The following is a 19,390-nucleotide window of genomic DNA, read 5'->3' on the forward strand; positions in this document are numbered from 1 at the left end:
ATCTCTTATTCTTATCCGTATTTTTTTAAACTGCAATGTTGGTTAGGGGCTCATAAGTAAGCATTTCACCTGTTGTATTCGGCACTTGACTAATAAAATTTGATTTGATCTGTATGTTTGGGAAGCTCTGGATCGATGTGTTTCATAGCATGTTCCATTTCCCGCCAATATCCAGCAACTTCACACAGCCATTGAAGAGGTTAGTGGGACAACATTTCACCGGCTACAATCAACAGCTTGATAAACACGATGCGAAGGAGATGTGTCAAACTGCATGAGGCAAATGTTGGTCACACTAGGAACTGACTGGTTTTCTGATCCACACGCCTACCTTTTTTTTAAAGGTATCTGTGTCCAACAGATGCATATCTGTATTCCCAGTCATGTGAAATCGATAGATTAGGGTCTCATTTATTTATTTTAACCGACTGATTTCCTTATCAGAACTGTAACTCAGTAAAATCTTTGAAAATTGCATGTTGCGTTTATATTTTGTTCAGTATAGACACTTCAACTGCCGCCATCTGACTGTTTTTTAAAAATATATTTAGGGCATCGATGCCAGAATTCATAATCAAGGACAATATCCATCACAACTTTATTGAATGCCTAGCATTACACAGCAAGGTATTTTTGCAACCAGTACATAGTACCCTTGATCTCCATTTTGTATTGCTGTAAAAGGAGTCCATTATTCCACAAGGTAATGTTTTTACTCACTCTCTGCTCCATGTCAATTGCTATGGCTACCCAATGTGATGACCTGACATTGTTACTACGCCTAACTCAGAATGCCACCAACTGAACTTTGCTATGTGTTGAACTCTTGAGAATTGTGTTCTGTGGGTGTCACTGAGTAGGCTGATACCCCATTTCATGGGTGCACAATCCATAGGTTTGGCTGTACACTGCATATAAGTATGCCCCCAATGCAATTCTGAAGATACATCCAGTGTGATTTCAACAGATTTGTAAGTTTTCGGATAAATGAACTAATAATCGTCTTTTGTTGAATTTATAAAACAACATTCCACCCTTGTTTAGCATGATCTAGTCCAATTGTGGAATGTTTCCACTAATTGTATCGGTTTTCTTTTTTTTGAAGCTAACTGCCAATTCCACTATTGTTGCTTACTCTGTTGTTCACAAAACACTGGTAGCTGCGGTGCACACCGTTCTATGGCCCGTGGCCCATTACGTGAACTGGCAAAAGCAGGGAGGAGAGCCCTTCTCAAATGAACAGCAGTAGGCTACTGTTTCTTTCAAGATGACTGGTGCCGCATATAAAACATCTGGGAACAGTGATCTCAGACTCTGAAATCTTCAGTGCGTTCAAGACAACTGGGAGACAAGATGGCGCCGATAGACATGGCAGCTATGTTTCTGGCTCCTAAGCAACTTTGCAGTATTTTGTTTTTTTTGTGTTATTTCTTACATTATTAGCTCAGAACGTTTTTTTTGCATTAGTACATACAGCATAACTTTTGGATTTTGACCCCCAAAAATCTGGGAACTGATTAAACAGCATTATAATTACAAAGGTACACCTTGTGCTGGGGACAATAAAAGGCCACTCTAAAATGTGCAGTTTTGTCACACAACACAGTGCCACAGATGTCTCAAATTTTGAGGGAGCATGCAATTGCCATGCTGACTGAAGGAATGTCCACCAGAACTGTTCCCAGATAATTTAATGTTAATTTCTCTACCATAAGCCGCGTTTGTCATTTTAGATAATTTGGCAGTATGTCCAGCCCGCCTCTTAAACGCAGACCTCGTGTAACCAAGCCAGCCCAGGACCTACACATCCGGCTTCTTCACCTGCGGGATCGCCTGAAACCAGCCACCTGGACAGCTGATGAAACTGAGGACTATTTACAGTGCCTTGCGAAAGTATTCGGCCCCCTTGAACTTTGCGACCTTTTGCCACATTTCAGGCTTCAAACATAAAGATATAAAACTGTATTTTTTGTGAAGAATCATCAACAAGTGGGACACAATCATGAAGTGGAACGACATTTATTGGATATTTCAAACTTTTTTAACAAATCAAAAACTGAAAAATTGGGCGTGCAAAATTATTCAGCCCCTTTAAGTTAATACTTTGTAGCGCCACCTTTTGCTGCGATTACAGCTGTAAGTCGCTTGGGGTATGTCTCTATCAGTTTTGCACATCGAGAGACTGAAATGTTTTCCCATTCCTCCTTGCAAAACAGCTCGAGCTCAGTGAGGTTGGATGGAGAGCATTTGTGAACAGCAGTTTTCAATTCTTTCCACAGATTCTCGATTGGATTCAGGTCTGGACTTTGACTTGGCCATTCTAACACCTGGATATGTTTATTTGTGAACCATTCCATTGTAGATTTTGCTTTATGTTTTGGATCATTGTCTTGTTGGAAGACAAATCTCCGTCCCAGTCTCAGGTCTTTTGCAGACTCCATCAGGATTTCTTCCAGAATGGTCCTGTACTTGGCTCCATCCATCTTCCCATCAATTTTAACCATCTTCCCTGTCCCTGCTGAAGAAAAGCAGGCCCAAACCATGATGCTGCCACCACCATGTTTGACAGTGGGGATGGTGTGTTCAGCTGTGTTGCTTTTACGCCAAACATAACATTTTGCATTGTTGCCAAAAAGTTCAATTTTGGTTTCATCTGACCAGAGCACCTTCTTCCACATGTTTGGTGTGTCTCCCAGGTGGCTTGTGGCAAACTTTAAACAACACTTTTTATGGATATCTTTAAGAAATTGCTTTCTTCTTGCCACTCTTCCATAAAGGCCAGATTTGTGCAATATACGACTGATTGTTGTCCTATGGACAGAGTCTCCCACCTCAGCTGTAGATCTCTGCAGTTCATCCAGAGTGATCATGGGCCTCTTGGCTGCATCTCTGATCAGTCTTCTCCTTGTATGAGCTGAAAGTTTAGAGGGACAGCCAGGTCTTGGTAGAGTTGCAGTGGTCTGATACTCCTTCAATTTCAATATTATCGCTTGCACAGTGCTCCTTGGGATGTTTAAAGCTTGGGAAATCTTTTTGTATCCAAATCCGGCTTTAAACTTCTTCACAACAGTATCTTGGACCTGCCTGGTGTGTTCCTTGTTCTTCATGATGCTCTCTGCGCTTTTAACGGACCTCTGAGACTATCACAGTGCAGGTGCATTTATACGGAGACTTGATTACACACAGGTGGATTGTATTTATCATCATTAGTCATTTAGGTCAACATTGGATCATTCAGAGATCCTCACTGAACTTCTGGAGAGAGTTTGCTGCACTGAAAGTAAAGGGGCTGAATAATTTTGCACGCCCAATTTTTCAGTTTTTGATTTGTTAAAAAAGTTTGAAATATCCAATAAATGTCGTTCCACTTCATGATTGTGTCCCACTTGTTGTTGATTCTTCACAAAAAATACAGTTTTAGATCTTTATGTTTGAAGCCTGAAATGTGGCAAAAGGTCGCAAAGTTCAAGGGGGCCGAATACTTTCGCAAGGCACTGTATATCTGTAATAAACCCTCTTTGTGGGGAAAAACGAATTCCCATGGCTGTGCCCCTGCACAATTTTATTTATTTATTTATTTAAATTGACTGATTTCATTATAGGAATTGTAGCTCTGTAAAATCATTGAAATTGTTGCATGTTGCACTTATATGTTTGTTCAGTATAATAAAAACTGTATTTACATGTTGCTTATGAGTGTATTTCACACTACTTTTGGATTATAATTGGATTTTAAGGCTTGTTTGAATGCCCTGCTTCATTTAATGTTCGTGTCATCATAGCAAATCAACTGCATTATACTAAAACACTTCAACTTCAACCAGTAAAATGTCTCTTTGGCTAGCTTTGCAGTGGTGTAAAAAGTACCCAATTGTCACACTTGAGTAAAAGTAAAGATACCTTAATAGAAAATGACTCAAGTAAAAGTGAAAGTCATCAAGTAAAATACAAATGTCAAATTCCTTATATTAAGCAAACCAGACAATACAATTTTCAGACATAATTTACAAACAATGCATTTGTGTTTAGTGAGTCCCCCGGATAAGAGGCAATGGAGTAGAATGACAAGGGATGTTCTCTTGATAAGTGTGTGAATTGGACCATTTTCCTGTCCTGCTAAGCATTCAAAATGTAACGAGTACTTTTGGGTGTCAGGGACAATGTATGGCTTAAAAAGTACATTATTTTCTTTAGGAATGTAGTTAAGTCAAAAAAAGTCCAAAATATAAATAGTAAAGATACCCCAAAAAAACGACTCTAGTACTTCAAAGTATTTTTACTTAAGTACTTTACACCACTGAGCTTCTGCTACAGCCTATGTCAATGAGCATTAGCATTCTAGCTAGCAACTGCTGCATCCAAAATAGTTATTTTGCAAATGACAGCCAAATATAATCTTAGCGACTGTTCAAGCAAGAATCAAAACATCATTGTAAGCGTATGAGAACCTAAAAAAGTTGTTTTTTTTGGAAGTAATATTGTAGTAATGCTGAATGTGTGCAGATGGTGATGGCTTTCTTATTGCGAGAGTCGCGCCATCTGTGCATGACGTTAGGATAAATTATATATTATTCAGACGCAACCACTCACCCTGGAGCAATTTGCACAACCTGTGCACGGGTTTTCAAAACATTTAATAATCCAGATCAAAATTATTGTTGTGTTAATATCTGAGTCAAAGGCCAATACACATGCTATGGGTGCTAAATATGTTGCCTATGTTGAGTATCTAGCTCCTTAATTAGGACAAAAGCCACATTACATAGGGTTTATATATGAAACGTTTTTGATAAATGTAGGCTACAGTAGGCTCCTGCAGACGATTTTCTACCGGGATTATGCCTACTAGCATATTTTTTCACTTTCAAATGCGGTTTAAAGTAAACTGATATTATTTATCTAAAATGAAAACACCATGTCTTCAAAACCGAACCAATGTGTAACGGCATCTACTCTACGTGCACATCGATACAAAATAGAGATTGCCCAAACACCTGCAGCAGCGTCGACATTTTGACTTGTAAACATAAACAGATAAAACAGAGGGTAAAGTAGCTGCTCTTCCTTGCCCAATGGGACATTCCGGTTTCGCGTAGAAGGGGTTGCGCGCAGAAAATTCTGTTTTGGAACCATTTGGTAATTTTTGGTTAGAAGCGCCGATGGCTCCCCAATACGCACAGAGTCTTCGCTTTCGTCTGCCGCCTCTGCTCTTTTTCCTGCAGACGGGATTCATCGTAGTATTTATTGTTTATGTTGACATTGAACAAAATGTACAAACTAAACAACATGCATTCAACAACTATTACTCAGGTGAGTTAAAATAACAATTGTAATGTGCTTTTTTGGAGAGGTGGTGTACAGAGGTATACTTCAAGATCATTATTAATATTGTTGTTATGATACACAAAAAGTTTCTTACTAAAGCATGCTCTGGGAATATATTAGCTAAATGTAATCAGCATTTCAAACAACAAAGCCATCTCTCCACGACAGCTGAGTGATGAGACTGGAGGATGGGACTGGAGAAATATAACCACTCAAATTAATAGACAAACAATGGGTACAAGGACGGCTCATCCATGGGATCAAAATGATAGTTTTCACATTGTTTTGAGGCTATAGCCTACAGTGTTTGTTTACAGACAGAGAGAGAGAGAGAACAGAAAAATGAGCAGGGGCTGCCAACACTGGTTATGAGTGATAAGTGCTTAATCTGGTGGGGCCAGCAAGAGTTGCAGCTGGACTTGTTGGGGTGGATATGGCCTCCCAAAGCTTTCCCACATAACAGCTAGCTGCATTGTGCAGTTTCAGTGATACACAATATTTGTGTGGGGCAACACAAAACAATTCAACTCTATCCTCTTACAGGCTTACACGACTAGTGATACAATGTCTTTCCCATCTGTGACGTATTAAGTGTTCCCTCTTTCCTCACAGAATTTCAGGATGTTCATGTGATGGTGATTCTGGGTTTTGGCTTTCTGGCCACATTCCTGGTGCGGTACAGCTTCAGTGGAGCAGGATTTACCCTCCTAGTGGTAGCCATGGCTGTCCAGTGGGCAGTTATCCTGAACGGTGTTGAGTCTATGTATCACAGAGGAAATATCTTGATAAATATGAGAAGGTACTGAGAAATAAGTTGAGGTGTATGGGTTAGGCATTTTCTTATTTCATTATTTTTAGATGGTGCACATCTTTCTTATTCATTCAGCATTGAGGCAAAGGGTAATTGGATCGAAACTTCAGATTTGATGGGAGATTTGGAAACATTACAAAATGTTAGATCTCAGATTTTTTTACCTGCCAATTTGATTATAGCTAATACCTGTATTTAGTTATCTGTTGGAAGCATATATCATAAATATTGAACCCCTTTTCCTGTGTTTGGACCAGCTTGGTTGTTGCAGAGATGTGCACAGCTTCCTCCCTCATTGCCATAGGTGCTGTCCTTGGGAAGACCAATCCTGTCCATCTCCTTCTTATTGCCCTGTTGGAGATATCTGGATTTGTGCTGAATGGCTGGCTACTCCAGACATTCGTAAAGGTAAGCCGATAAAGTGATGAATCTGATGACAATGTGACAATTTTAGACTGTATACTGATGATTGGGTGGTCTGTTTACACACAGGTGCAGTTTCTGAATACCATCATGCTGCTCCACATCTTTGGGGCCTTCTTTGGGCTGATGTTATCATGGGTCCTGTACAGACAGGGATCCGAGCAACAGCATGAGAAAGAGAAAATTGACCGCAAGACCGGTCTGTTCTCTGTAATGGGTACATGGAAATGCTAGTGCTCCACTAATAATGTTTGTTGTTTGACTATCCTGTGTTTGCAATAATACAAGTGTTAACTTCTGGTGGGTACGTGCATCTCTTCCTCTCCAGGGACTCTGTTCCTGTGGATGTTCTGGCCCAGTTTTAACTCTGTGCTGGTAGAGGTGGATCATCTTGACAGGGGGAGGAGCCTGAGAGCTGTCTACAGCACCTACCTGGCCCTGGCAGTCAGTGCAGTCACAGCTGCTGGTTTCTCTGTCCTCACTAGTCCCCAAGGGAAACTCAACCTGGTAATGACCTGAAAACATGTTTGAATGGCCAGGGCCACCTGTAGGTGGGAAGTTAAAGGGCAGTGGTAGCCATTAAAGTGGGATATTGATCAAGTAGAATAGAAGCACAATTTAAGAATTTCACAAATTTTGTCATGTTGAGGGATAGAGTTGCCCTATCCAATCCACTAAAAATAATTGTGTGTGGATGTTTTCTCCTCTCAGTTTCATATTCAGAGATGTACTCTTGCTGGTGGTGTTGCTATTGGGGTTGCTATGTCAGCCGTTCATTTGCCGTGGGTAGCTATGGCGATTGGATTTGCTGCTGCACTGATATCAACCTTGGGATCCCGATACATTAAGGTACGTATAAACAAATTCCTGAATTGCCCATGGGCTTTCACTATCTCATATTACTGCTTTTTTTTATCTTTCAGCCCATCATGCTGTTTGCATTTGAGTGTCATGACACCTGCGGAGTCCTTAGTGTCCATGGTCTGCCTGGAATCCTGGGGTGGATGGTTCAACTTCTCCTACAGATCGCTGACTCTGATGATCTCACAACGTACGCAGCATTAAAAAGCACCTATGTTAACAGGATATGAAGAGAATGGAAGAGCATTGGGAACATATTTTTGTTTTAAATGTATCTCCGCATTTGATAAGGCATTACATTATAACAATCATTCTACTTAAATCATTTAAGGTGAATTGGTGAATACATAAGAACATGTTCAAATTCATTGGGGTTTCCTTTGAATGATGTTATACATCTTTCAGGGCCGTCCGATTTGCTGTGTTCCACATTTGCACGCTCCTCATCACCCTGAGCCTGAGCATGAGTCTGGGACTCATCACAGGTGACTTTCAACAGTACTGTACGTATGTTATTGGAGTCACTGGTGGATTGGAGTTGTAACCACAAACATGTTCCTTCCTGCTCAGGTTTTCTTCTGAAATGTCATTTCTGGAGGCCACCCCAGAACAAGAAATGCTTTGATGACCAGGCCTTCTGGGAGGTAAGTAATCAGTGATGAAAGAAAGGCTCCGTTTGTATCAAACAATTGATAGGTTAAAAAAGATATGCATGCAGTTGAAGCAACACATTTGTGCCTCTAAAGTTATGCTGTCTAACTTAAATCATTGTTTTTCAGTTTCCCCACCAAGCAGGGAAAAGGTGAGAGGTTGGAAAAGAAAAAAAAAGGAACAAGTGTTGAGTGTCAGGAGAGCAATGAACCAATCATTTCAACCATGCAATATTCCCATGCATCTTCAACTTATTACATTTTTCAAAATGTGTTGTATGTGAAAACTGCACTGGAATATGTGATTGTGATTATTTTGTGTTAGTCAAACTTTAAATATTAGCCAAGAGAAGAGAGAAACTGGCCTGTGAGAGCTGCGAATAAAGACTTGTCATCTCGTACGTGTGTGTTGTACATTTTGTGTTTAATGCTGCCGTGGTTTTTCAGGATCAGAAAAGTGACCATGGTTAGGTTATTATACAAGTACTGTAAATGTATAAGCATTACAGTCAAATACATAGTCAAAGAATAGAGACGCATTGAAACCATGAAGAATCAAACCACAATAAAACTACAGCTTGATTTAAGAACCTTCAAATGATGATGATTCAGGATAACTACTCAATTAGAGACTCCACATCTAGACAAGTTATTGTAAAACTTTTGTTTGCCCACATTAAAGGTTAAATTATTTTCAGTAAATGTACAGTAAGTAAGTCTAATTACAACATTAACACTCCGAGAGATATATATACATATATGTCCTGTCTTTTCCCCCTCAGATGAGTGCACAAATGGGTATTGTAAATAATCTGTTTAAGGTTTCCATTATAAATAATGTAAGATGGTAAATTGTAACAGAATAGCTCCATACTTTGAGTGAAAAGAAAATAACAATTCATTAAGAGACGATAAATTGCAAATTGTGCTTTTTATATTGTAAAAAGTACATTTGTACAACAACCAATTTACTACTAAATTAAACACGTTAATCTAAAAGCAAAAAAAAAAGGTTATCATACAAAATTAATATTTTGTATCGCTTGAAAAACAGAAAGTAGGTGTTTTGATTGAACAAAGTGTAGACGGTCTCAGAAAAAGAGAACAGATCATTATTGCCACAAGTCTTCAGTGCGTCCAAATTTAAACACCAAGCCCCTGCAAGAAAAGACTGGGTGTCTATTTAGAGAAAATAACTAGCATAGACAATGTATTGTAATGTAGTTCTAGTTAAAGGTATTATAGTTCATTTTAGACTATTATACATTTAAGTGATGTATTCACTACTAGGCCAGAAATACATTCCAAGGGAATATCTGAGAACACCTATAGTACATATAACTTAACAGAAAAGGACATTTAATTAAGGTAAAACATGAAGAAAATTGAAGAATACTTACCCAAAGAAAATGAATGCATTTTGAAAGAAAACTGCAATACCAGGATACACAACAGGTTTCTCTGTGAACAGATTTGAAAAAAACTTTACTATCATTCTTTACAATATTTTGCACAGTGACCGCTCAATGTCCATGAGCTATTAGTTTGGGGTACATAACCATAATCACATGCTGAGTGGGAATGCTGGACTTACTAGGCACTACGAAGCCTCCGAACAGGATCCACATGGAAGCAATAAGAGATCCAAACGCCAGCATGAAGCCAATGAAGAGCCACACACGAGCTCCTGCAATCAGTGATACAATGAGGTGGAAGGGACTCATTAGGGTCCCAAGCTCCATCTTTTATTTCAAATCAAAGTTTATTCGTAACATACACTGAATACAACAGGTAGACCTTACAGTGAAATACTTACAGGCTCTAACCAATAGTGTAGATATGGTTAAAGTCACTATGCATATATGATGAACAGAGAGTAGCAGTAGCGTAAAAGAGGGGTTGGCAGGTTGTGGGTGGGACACAATGCAGATAGCCCGGTTAGCCACTGTGCGGGAGAACTGGTTGGTCGGCCCAATTGAGGTAGTATGTACATGAATGTATAGTTAAAGTGACTATGCATATATGATAAACAGAGAGTAGCAGCAGTGTAAGAGGGGGTGGGGGAGGCACACAATGCAAATAGTCCGGGTAACCATTTGATTACCTGTTCAGGAGTCTTATGGCTTGGGGGTAAAAACTGTTAAGCCTTTTCGTCCTACACTTGGCACTCCGGTACCACTTGCCATACGGTAGTAGAGAGAACAGTCTATGACTGGGGTGGCTGGGGTCTTTAACAATTTTTAGGGCCTTCCTCTGACCGCCTGGTGTAGAGGTCCTGGATGGTAGGCAGCTTTACCCCAGTGATGTACTGGGCCATACACACTACACTCTGTAGTGCCTTGCGGTCAGAGGCTGAGCAGTTGCCGTACCAGGCAGATGAAACCAGTTAGGATGCTCTCGATGTTGCAGCTGTAGAACCTTTTGAGGATCTCAGGACTCATGACAAATCTATTTAGTTTCCTGAGGGTCAATAGGCTTTGTCGTGCCCTCTTCACAACTGTCTTGGTGTGTTTGAACCATTCTAATTTGTTGTTGTGGACACCAAGGAATTTGACGCTCTCAACCTGCTCCACTACACCCCCGTCGATGAGAACGGGGGCGTGCTCGGTCCTCCTTTTCCTGTAGTCCACAATCACCTCCTTAGTATTGGTTACGCTGAGGGATAGGTTGTTATTCTGGCACCACCCGGCCAGGTCTCTGACCTCCCCCATATAGGCTGTCTCGTCGTTGTCGGTGATCAGGCCTACTACTGTTGTGTTGTCTGCAAACTTAATGATGGTGTTGGAGTCGTGCCTGGCCATGCAGTCGTGGGTGAACAGGGAGTACAGGAGGGGACTGAGCACGCATCCCTGGAGAGCTCCAGTGTTGAGGATCAGCGTGGCAGATGAGTTGCTACCTACCCTCACCACCTGGGGGGCGGCCCATCAGGAAGTCTAGGATCCAGTTGCAGAGGGAGGTGTTTAATTCCAGGATCCTTAGCTTAGTGATGAGCTTTGAGGGTACTATGGTTTTGAACGCTGAGCTGTAGTCAATGAATAGCATTCTCACGCAAGTGTTCCTTTTGTCCAGGTGGGAAAGGGCAGTGTGGAGTGCAATAGAGATTGCATCATCTGTGGATCTGTTTGGGTGGTATGCAAATTGGAGTGGGTCTAGGGTTTCTGGGATAATGGTGTTGTGAGCCATGACCAGCCTTTCAAAGCATTTCATGGCTACAGACGTGAGTGCTACGGGTCTGTAGTCATTTAGGCAGGTTGCCTTTGCGTTCTTGGGCACAGGGACTATGGTGGTCTGCTTGAAACATGTTGGTATTACAGACTCAATCAGGGACATGTTGAAAATGTTAGTGAAGACACTTGCCAGTTGGTCAGCACATGCCCGGAGCACATGTCCGGAGCACATGTCCTGGTAATACGTCTGGCCCCACAGCCTTGTGCATGTTGACCTGTTTAAAGGTCTTACTCACATCGGCTACGGAGAGCAGGAAGGATCCCGGAACATGTTCCAGTCTGTGATAGCAAAACAGTCCTGTAGTTTAGCATCTGCTTCATCTGACCACTTTTTTAAAGACCAAGTCACTGGTGCTTCCTGCTTTAATTTTTGCTTGTAAGCAGGAATCGGGAGGATAGAGTTGTGGTCGGATTTACCAAATGGAGGGCGAGGGAGAGCTGTGTACGCATCTGTGTGTGTGGAGTACAGGTGATCTAGAATTTTTTTCCCCTCTGGTTGCACATTTAACATGTTGATGGAAATTTGGTAGAACTGATTTAAATTTCCCTGCATTAAAGTCTCCGGCCACTAGGAGCGCCACCTCTGGGTGAGTGGTTTCCTGTTTGCTTATTTCCTTATACAGCTGACTGAGTGCGGTGTAGTGCCAGCATCGGTCTGTGGTAGTAAATAAAACAGTCATGAAAAGTATAGCTGAAAACTCTCTAGGCAAGTAGTGTGGCCTGCAATTTATCACAATATACACTACTTCAGGCGAGCAAAAGAGACTTCCTTCGACTTCCTTCGATTTTGTGCACCAGCTGTTGTTTACAAATATGCACAGACCACCCCCCTCGTCTTACGGGGGAGTGTGCTGTTCTATCCTGCCGGTGCAGCGTGTCCCCGCTAGCTGAATATCCATGTCGTCATTCAGCCACGATTCTGTGAAACAGTTTTTGATGTCCCGTTGGTAGGATATTCGTGATTGTACCTCGTCTAGTTTATTGTCCAATGATTGCACGTTGGCGAGTAGTATTGACGTATTGACGTAAGGGCAGCTTTCCCACTCGCCTTTTTCAGTTCCTGACCAGGCATCCGGCTCTTTGTCCTCTGTACCTGCGCCGCTTCCTCTTGCAAATAACGTGGATGTTGGCCCTGCCGGGTGTTTGGAGGATGTCTTGTGAGTCTTGTTTGTTGAAGAAAAAAGGTGAGGTGAGTGATCGCTGTCCTGATATATAGAAGCTCTTTTTTTGCCGTAAAATGCGGTTGCAGAAACATTATATACAAAATAAGTTATAAATAACAACAAGAAAAAAACATAGCACAATTGGTTGGGTGCCCGTAAAACTGCTGCCATTTCAACTGTATGTGGGTGTGTATATATTATTTGATCTTTATTTAACTAGGCAAGTCAGTTAAGAACAAATTCTTATTTTCAATGACGGCCTAGGAACAGTGTGTTAACTGTCTTGTTCAGTGGCAGAACGACAGATTTTTACCTTGTCTGCACAGGGATTCGATCTTGCAACCTTTCGGTTACTAGTACAACACTCTAACCACTAAGCTACCTGCCACCCCAATCTCTCTCTCTGTAAGTGTGTGTATTGTAAGAGCAAAAAGTTGCAGCTTCTGGGCCCCCAAAATCGAATTAAAGGAGAAGTTTACCCAAAATCCAGAAACGCCCAAGTGATTCCATACATTTAAACTAGTTCAGTGGAGTTTGCCCTCTCTCCCTAGTGCCCAAATTATTTGTTTTATTGAAAGCGTACGGTCAAATTAGCTTTTTGTCAAAAGTACTACCGGTTGTCAGGAAATGTGTACCTTTCCATCTAAAACATTTGCAAATATTTTATGTTATTTTATGTAGCGGCGATGGGTAACAACTGTGCATGTGCGCTCTCTGGGAAATACCTACTACGTAGAAACTGCACGTTATGCCCTTATTCACAGATACACATTGTTACACATTAGTTATACAAAGGAATCAATAACCTACAAATATACTGTATGTCTGATGACAAAATACTCATGAGCGATGAAAACTACTAGAGGGGTGCCGATGGTGTTGTTGAACCGTATTTATTTGAGCCAGAGTATTCGGACAAAGAATTGAGGCAAATTGAGATTCAGATGGCTGCCGCTGCTCTAGCCACCGAAGCGTAGCAGTAGCTGGACTACAGCCCCAACCCATCCCCAGGATCAACACAGACTAGTGTTGCAGTTGTGGCAATTACGCTCCAATGCCACGAATGAGGACTGTTACCAGAAAATTTGACTACAATTCTTACAGAAATGGAGGCACGTAATGATCAGTTAATTTACATTATGAATCAAATAAAATGTTATTGGTCACATACACATATTTTGCTGCCCACAAATTCTGGTGTACTGGGAAAAAAATAATTGGAGACGCACCTCTGTTCCAGCTTGGCCAAATGGACAGTTATCTAACGAGTTAGTAGCTACTTTACCTTATTGAATGATTGCTTTTCATAAACCTCCATGACGGAGACCGTTAGTTAGCGGGTATATGTTTTCACATGAACCCAAAACACTACAGTGCCTTGCGAAAGTATGCAGCCCCCTTGAACTTTGCGAACTTTTGCCACATTTCAGGCTTCAAACAAAGATATAAAACTGTATTTTTTTGTGAAGAATCAACAACAAGTGGGACACAATCATGAAGTGGAACGACATTTATTGGATATTTCAAACTTTTTTAACAAATCAAAAACTGAAAAATTGGGCGTGCAAAATTATTCAGCCCCCTTAAGTTAATACTTTGTAGCGCCACCTTTTGCTGTGATTACAGCTGTAAGTCGCTTGGGGTATGTCTCTATCAGTTTTGCACATCGAGAGACTGAAATTCTTTCCCATTCCTCCTTGCAAAACAGCTCGAGCTCAGTGAGGTTGGATGGAGAGCATTTGTGAACAGCAGTTTTCAGTTCTTTCCACAGATTCTCGATTGGATTCAGGTCTGGACTTTGACTTGGCCATTCTAACACCTGGATATGTTTATTTTTGAACCATTCCATTGTAGATTTTGCTTTATGTTTTGGATCACTGTCTTGTTGGAAGACAAATCTCCGTCCCAGTCTCAGGTCTTTTGCAGACTCCATCAGGTTCTTCCAGAATGGTCATGTATTTGGCTCCATCCATCTTCCCATCAATTTTAACCATCTTCCCTGTCCCTGCTGAAGAAAAGCAGGCCCAAACCATGATGCTGCCACCACCATGTTTTACATTGGGGATGGTGTGTTCAGGGTGATGAGCTGTGTAGCTTTTACGCCAAACATAACGTCTTGCATTGTTGCCAAAAAGTTCAATTTTGGTTTCATCTGACCAGAGCACCTTCTTCCACATGTTTGGTGTGTCTCCCAGGTGGCTTGTGGCAAACTTTAAACGACACTTTTTATGGATATCTTTAAGAAATGGCTTTCTTCTTGCCACTCTTCCATAAAGGCCAGATTTGTGCAATATACGACTGATTGTTGTCCTATGGACAGAGTCTCCCACCTCAGCTGTAGATCTCTGCAGTTCATCCAGAGTGATCATGGGCCTCTTGGCTGCATCTCTGATCAGTCTTCTCCTTGTATGAGCTGAAAGTTTAGAGGGACGGCCAGGTCTTGGTAGATTTGCAGTGGTCTGATACTCCTTCCATTTCAATATTATCGCTTGCACAGTGCTCCTTGGGATGTTTAATGCTTGGGAAATCTTTTTGTATCCAAATCCGGCTTTAAACTTCACAACAGTATCTCAGACCTGCCTGGTGTGTTCCTTGTTCTTCATGATGCTCTCTGCGCTTTTAACGGACCTCTGAGACTATCACAGTGCAGGTGCATTTATACAGAGACTTGATTACACACAGGTGGATTGTATTTATCATCATTAGTCATTTAGGTCAACATTGGATCATTCAGAGATCCTCACTGAACTTCTGGAGTGGAGAGAGTTTGCTGCACTGAAAGTAAAGGGGCTGAATAATTTTGCACGCCCAATTTTTCAGTTTTTGATTTGTTAAAGTTTGAAATATCCAATAAATGTCGTTCCACTTCATGATTGTGTCCCACTTGTTGTTGATTCTTCACAAAAAAATACAGTTTTATATCTTTATGTTTGAAGCCTGAAATGTGGCAAAAGGTCGCAAAGTTCAAGGGGGCCGAATACTTTCGCAAGGCACTGTATATAGTCTATAATCATTTATCACAATGTTTTGGGGATATTATATTCTGCAATGCAAGGTGACATAATGTCTCTTGTCTCTCAACCCCCCCCCTGTCAAAAATACATAGCTAAATGCTAAAATGTGGAGAGCACATAAGCCTACACTACATGACTAAAAGTATGTGGACGCCAGCTCGTCAAACATCTCAATCCAAAATCATGGGCATTAATATGGAGTTGGTCCCCCTTTGCTGCTTTAACAGCCTCCACTCTTCTGGGAAGGCTTTCCACTAGATGTTGTAACATTGCTGCGGGGAATTGCTTCCAATCAGGCACAAGAGCATTAGTGAGGTCGGGCACTGATGTTGGGCGATTAGGTTAGGCTAGCAGTCGCCTTCCAATTCATCCCAAAGGTGTTCGATTGGGTTGAGGTCAGGGCTCTGTGCAGACCAATTAAGTTCTTCCACACCGATCTCAACAAACCATTTCTGTATGGACCTTGCTTTGTGCACAGGGATATTGTCATGCTGAAACTGTTGCCACAAAGTTGGAAGCACAGAATCGTCTAGAATGTCATTGTATGCTGTAGCATCAAGATTTCCCTTCTCCCTCACTGGAACTAAGGGGCCTAGCCCGAATCATGAAAAACAGACCCAGACCATTATTCCTCCTACACAAAACTTTACAGTTGGCACTATGCTTTGGGGCAGGTAGAGTTCTCCTGGCATCCGCCAAATCCAGATTTGTCCATCGGACTGCCAGATGGTGAAGCGTGATTCATCACTCCAGAAAACGCGTTTCCACAGCTCCAGAGTTCAATGGCAGTGAGCTTTACGCCACTCCAGCCGTCAATTGGCATTGCGTATGGTGATCTCAGGCTTGTGTGCCGCTATTCGATCATGAAAACCTATTTTGTGAAGCTCCTGACAAACAGTTGAAGTTGCTTCTAGAGGCAGTTTGGAACTCCGTAGTGACCATTGCAACGGAGGAAAGACCATTTTTACACGCTACGCAGCCCCCGTTCTGTGAGCTTGTGTGGCCTACCACTGTTGCTGCTAGACTTTTCCACTTTCCAATAACAGCACTTAAAGTTGACCAGGCAGCTCTAGTAGGGCAGAAATTTGAAGAACTGACTTGTTGGAAAGTTGGCATCCTATGACGGTGCCACATTGAAAGTCACTGAGCTCTTCAGTACGGCCATTCTACTGCCAATGTTTCCTATGGAGATTGAATGGCTGGGTGTCCGCATACACTATATATACAAAAGTATGCCTACATGATGATGCAATGGTAATAACCCTCAAACGTCAAATCAGGCTAGGCTACATAACTCTGCACGCTTTCTTTGTCGCTTTCTCTTCTCAAACGTGCCTTTGTATTTTGCCACTGCACCATTTCAGATTGCATATCCCATTCATATGCATCGTCGCTGAAGTGCTTGCTACACACGCAGCGGTGAAATGTGGGCTGCAGGAGTATTTACATCTTATTTACTATTTTACATTTCTGCTAACCATCCTCTGCATCTTTTATCAGAAAACAGTGACATTTGGTACCTTCTCTTAGCTACTTCTCACCCCCCAAAATGTTTTATCTGTGACATCAAGCTCCACATAAGGGCATATCGTGAAGCTTCTACACAGCAGGGTCTAACCTCATAGGGTGCTCATAGGCAGTTATTACCCATCTCCATTGCTGTGGCAGTCGGCTACATACAAGAATCGCTAATATTTTTAGGTGGAAAAGTACACATTTCCTGACTCAAAACTGATGCTATTTTTGTCAAAAAAAAGCTCATCCGGCCATACTCTTTCAATAAAACAAAGAATTGTCCACAGAGTGAGGCCTGCATTCAGCAACTGAACACAAGTTCAGCTCTGAGCTGCTCGATTTATCTACATCATTTTGCATTTAGGATTGAATCTTAAATTCAAGGAATGGTACGCAGTTAGGAAAAGGAATGGAGTTAGAATGGAATAATCCTGTCATACACATACCTGTCTGTCCAATGCAACCTTCACTGTAGCTGTCCCCTCTCACTTGGCCATTCGAGACAGCATTGATCCTAGAGAAGTACCAAAGACAAAAGTTGAAAGAGCTCAATTTATTTTCAAGGAGAATTTCAACAGACTGAATTCCTGAATTAAAATGAGACTGACCACAACCCCGTTGGGACACATTCACAATACAGCATGACTTACATGAGAAAGGCCACAGTAGCGATGACACCACAGGCATGATAGGCATGATGGAAAGTCGCCTCATCTGGATAGTTCACAGCTGCATCAATGATTATCCACCAACCAGTGAAAAACTGCAGGAATATGGATTAGGATTTAGGAATACACCTTCTTTCTCACTTCAGTGATGTACAGTTGTCAAATGTGATAGCAAAGTAAAACATACCAGGACTCCAGCAGCTATAGATGCAATGGTGTTTCTCCTCTCTCCCCAGTCCACATTGCATTCGCATTCTCCGCACCGGATGCTGTCCAAAAACCCTGACATGGTTCTGAGCTGTGAAGGGAAAAGGAGCTGGGTTAGAGTAAGAGACCCAGGCAGGGATGGAGTTAACTATTACTAATTACAGTTCATGTATAATGCCTGCCCAATGAATACATTTACTTATCAAACCCACTACTGGTCAAATGTTGCCCAGATACTAGTTAATGAGATGGCATAAGTACCTACTCCATGCATACGGAATAGTATACCGTTTAGCACTGTGAAACGAATGTTTAGTTGGCAAGCATCTGCTATTTGCTATGCCGACTCAGTTTACCTGAGCTTTCAGTGCTAAGGATTCACCTATTTAGTGCCCCATAAATGCTTTTTCCACCTATCCATATTGTGCAAAATTAGGTCAAGCTGCGTAAACACAAAGCTGTTACGATGCTCTAAAGCGCATAAACTCTCAAACACAAATAATCTAATCAACAACCACCAGAACAAACGTAGTTTTCTTGAGTCAAATTAATTATGGTAATTTACACGTGTATCAATCGATAGCTAAATATTGTTTCAAATAAATCGATATTGCGCCATATCCATGTGTGAGTTTGATCGCAGTCTATTGTTCAAAGCATTGGGTGCACCAGCCCTTCCTTGAACGAGCCTGCGTGTTGTTCGCAACGCAAGACCCAGTATCCCAAAATACAACAATATCTTAACAGCAATAACAAACAAAGATTAGAAATTAAACTGTCACCTAATATTCATAGGTAATAAATGACCTTACCTTTTATTTGTTATGTTCGTTATGGACCCACCCAGACGCCGTTTAATACTTTGCTTCCGTGTGAGCTCAATCACACGCCTGCTCAGTTTACTTTCCACGCCTCTTTGATGTTAGAGGTGCCAATATCAGCATCAGTTGCGCATTTTTGTAGATCTGCTCTGCACTGTACCCGGTGTACAGTACTCACCCGTAGGGCAACTCGATTCGTTGAAATACTACAATACGAGCGCTTACTTCAAAAAGCGCACGCCCCAGTAGGCAGAGCTATTATGTTGCACTGGGACACACCTCTCACTTTACTGTGTCCGGCGACGTTCTTTGTAGTATTGCAGTTCATTTCCTCTTTGAATTAATAAGTAAAGAATATTTTTTTCGCAATAGAAAATACCAGAGGGGGGCATCGTTTACTACCTTACATTTTTTTTTTGATAATCTGGTTACCACCTGTGTTTGGAATACATTAAAATTACAAATATAGATATAATTAAATTGTGTTTTCTTTGAAAAGATTCTCTGCCTGAGAATAGAACATTCCGTTTTCTGCCTGAGTGTGGCAAACAGTGTGGCGCTCAAAGTAATGTGACCATGAACATTGGCTGCATATCCATTGTCCTTCTCCGAAAGCGTGGACTTGCACATTTCTTCTCATCTCAGCGATTTAACAATGGTGTAAAGTAGCCAATGCTTACACATATCCAATGCTTGGATATCCAG

At 41.4% G+C, this 19,390-nt stretch overlaps 2 protein-coding genes across 3 annotated transcripts; one reads left to right on the forward strand and one right to left on the reverse strand.

Annotated features, from left to right (window-relative positions):
• Positions 1–4,511: 4,511 nt before the first annotated feature.
• On the forward strand, positions 4,512–8,471 carry rhd (Rh blood group, D antigen). Of its 2 annotated transcripts, none has more exons than XM_021573120.3 (10): positions 4,512–5,310; positions 5,938–6,124; positions 6,394–6,544; positions 6,629–6,776; positions 6,888–7,066; positions 7,271–7,408; positions 7,483–7,610; positions 7,826–7,905; positions 7,991–8,064; positions 8,200–8,471. In XM_021573120.3, the coding sequence occupies exons 1-10, from the start codon at positions 5,160–5,162 to the stop codon at positions 8,224–8,226; spliced, it is 1,263 nt and encodes a 420-aa protein (XP_021428795.3). In that variant the 5' UTR covers positions 4,512–5,159; the 3' UTR covers positions 8,227–8,471.
• Positions 8,472–8,475: 4 nt separating this feature from the next.
• LOC110498008 (transmembrane protein 50A) lies at positions 8,476–19,011 on the reverse strand. The gene is made up of 7 exons (XM_021574535.3): positions 18,677–19,011; positions 17,845–17,955; positions 17,640–17,752; positions 17,436–17,503; positions 9,665–9,757; positions 9,471–9,531; positions 8,476–9,228 (listed from the first exon to the last, which is right to left on the reverse strand). The coding sequence occupies exons 2-7, from the start codon at positions 17,944–17,946 to the stop codon at positions 9,183–9,185; spliced, it is 483 nt and encodes a 160-aa protein (XP_021430210.1). The 5' UTR covers positions 17,947–17,955; positions 18,677–19,011; the 3' UTR covers positions 8,476–9,182.
• Positions 19,012–19,390: the final 379 nt, after the last annotated feature.

Source organism: Oncorhynchus mykiss, chromosome 19, assembly GCF_057628025.1.
Source record: "Oncorhynchus mykiss isolate SJ-2025 chromosome 19, ASM5762802v1, whole genome shotgun sequence".
NCBI classification, from domain to species: domain Eukaryota; kingdom Metazoa; phylum Chordata; class Actinopteri; order Salmoniformes; family Salmonidae; genus Oncorhynchus; species Oncorhynchus mykiss.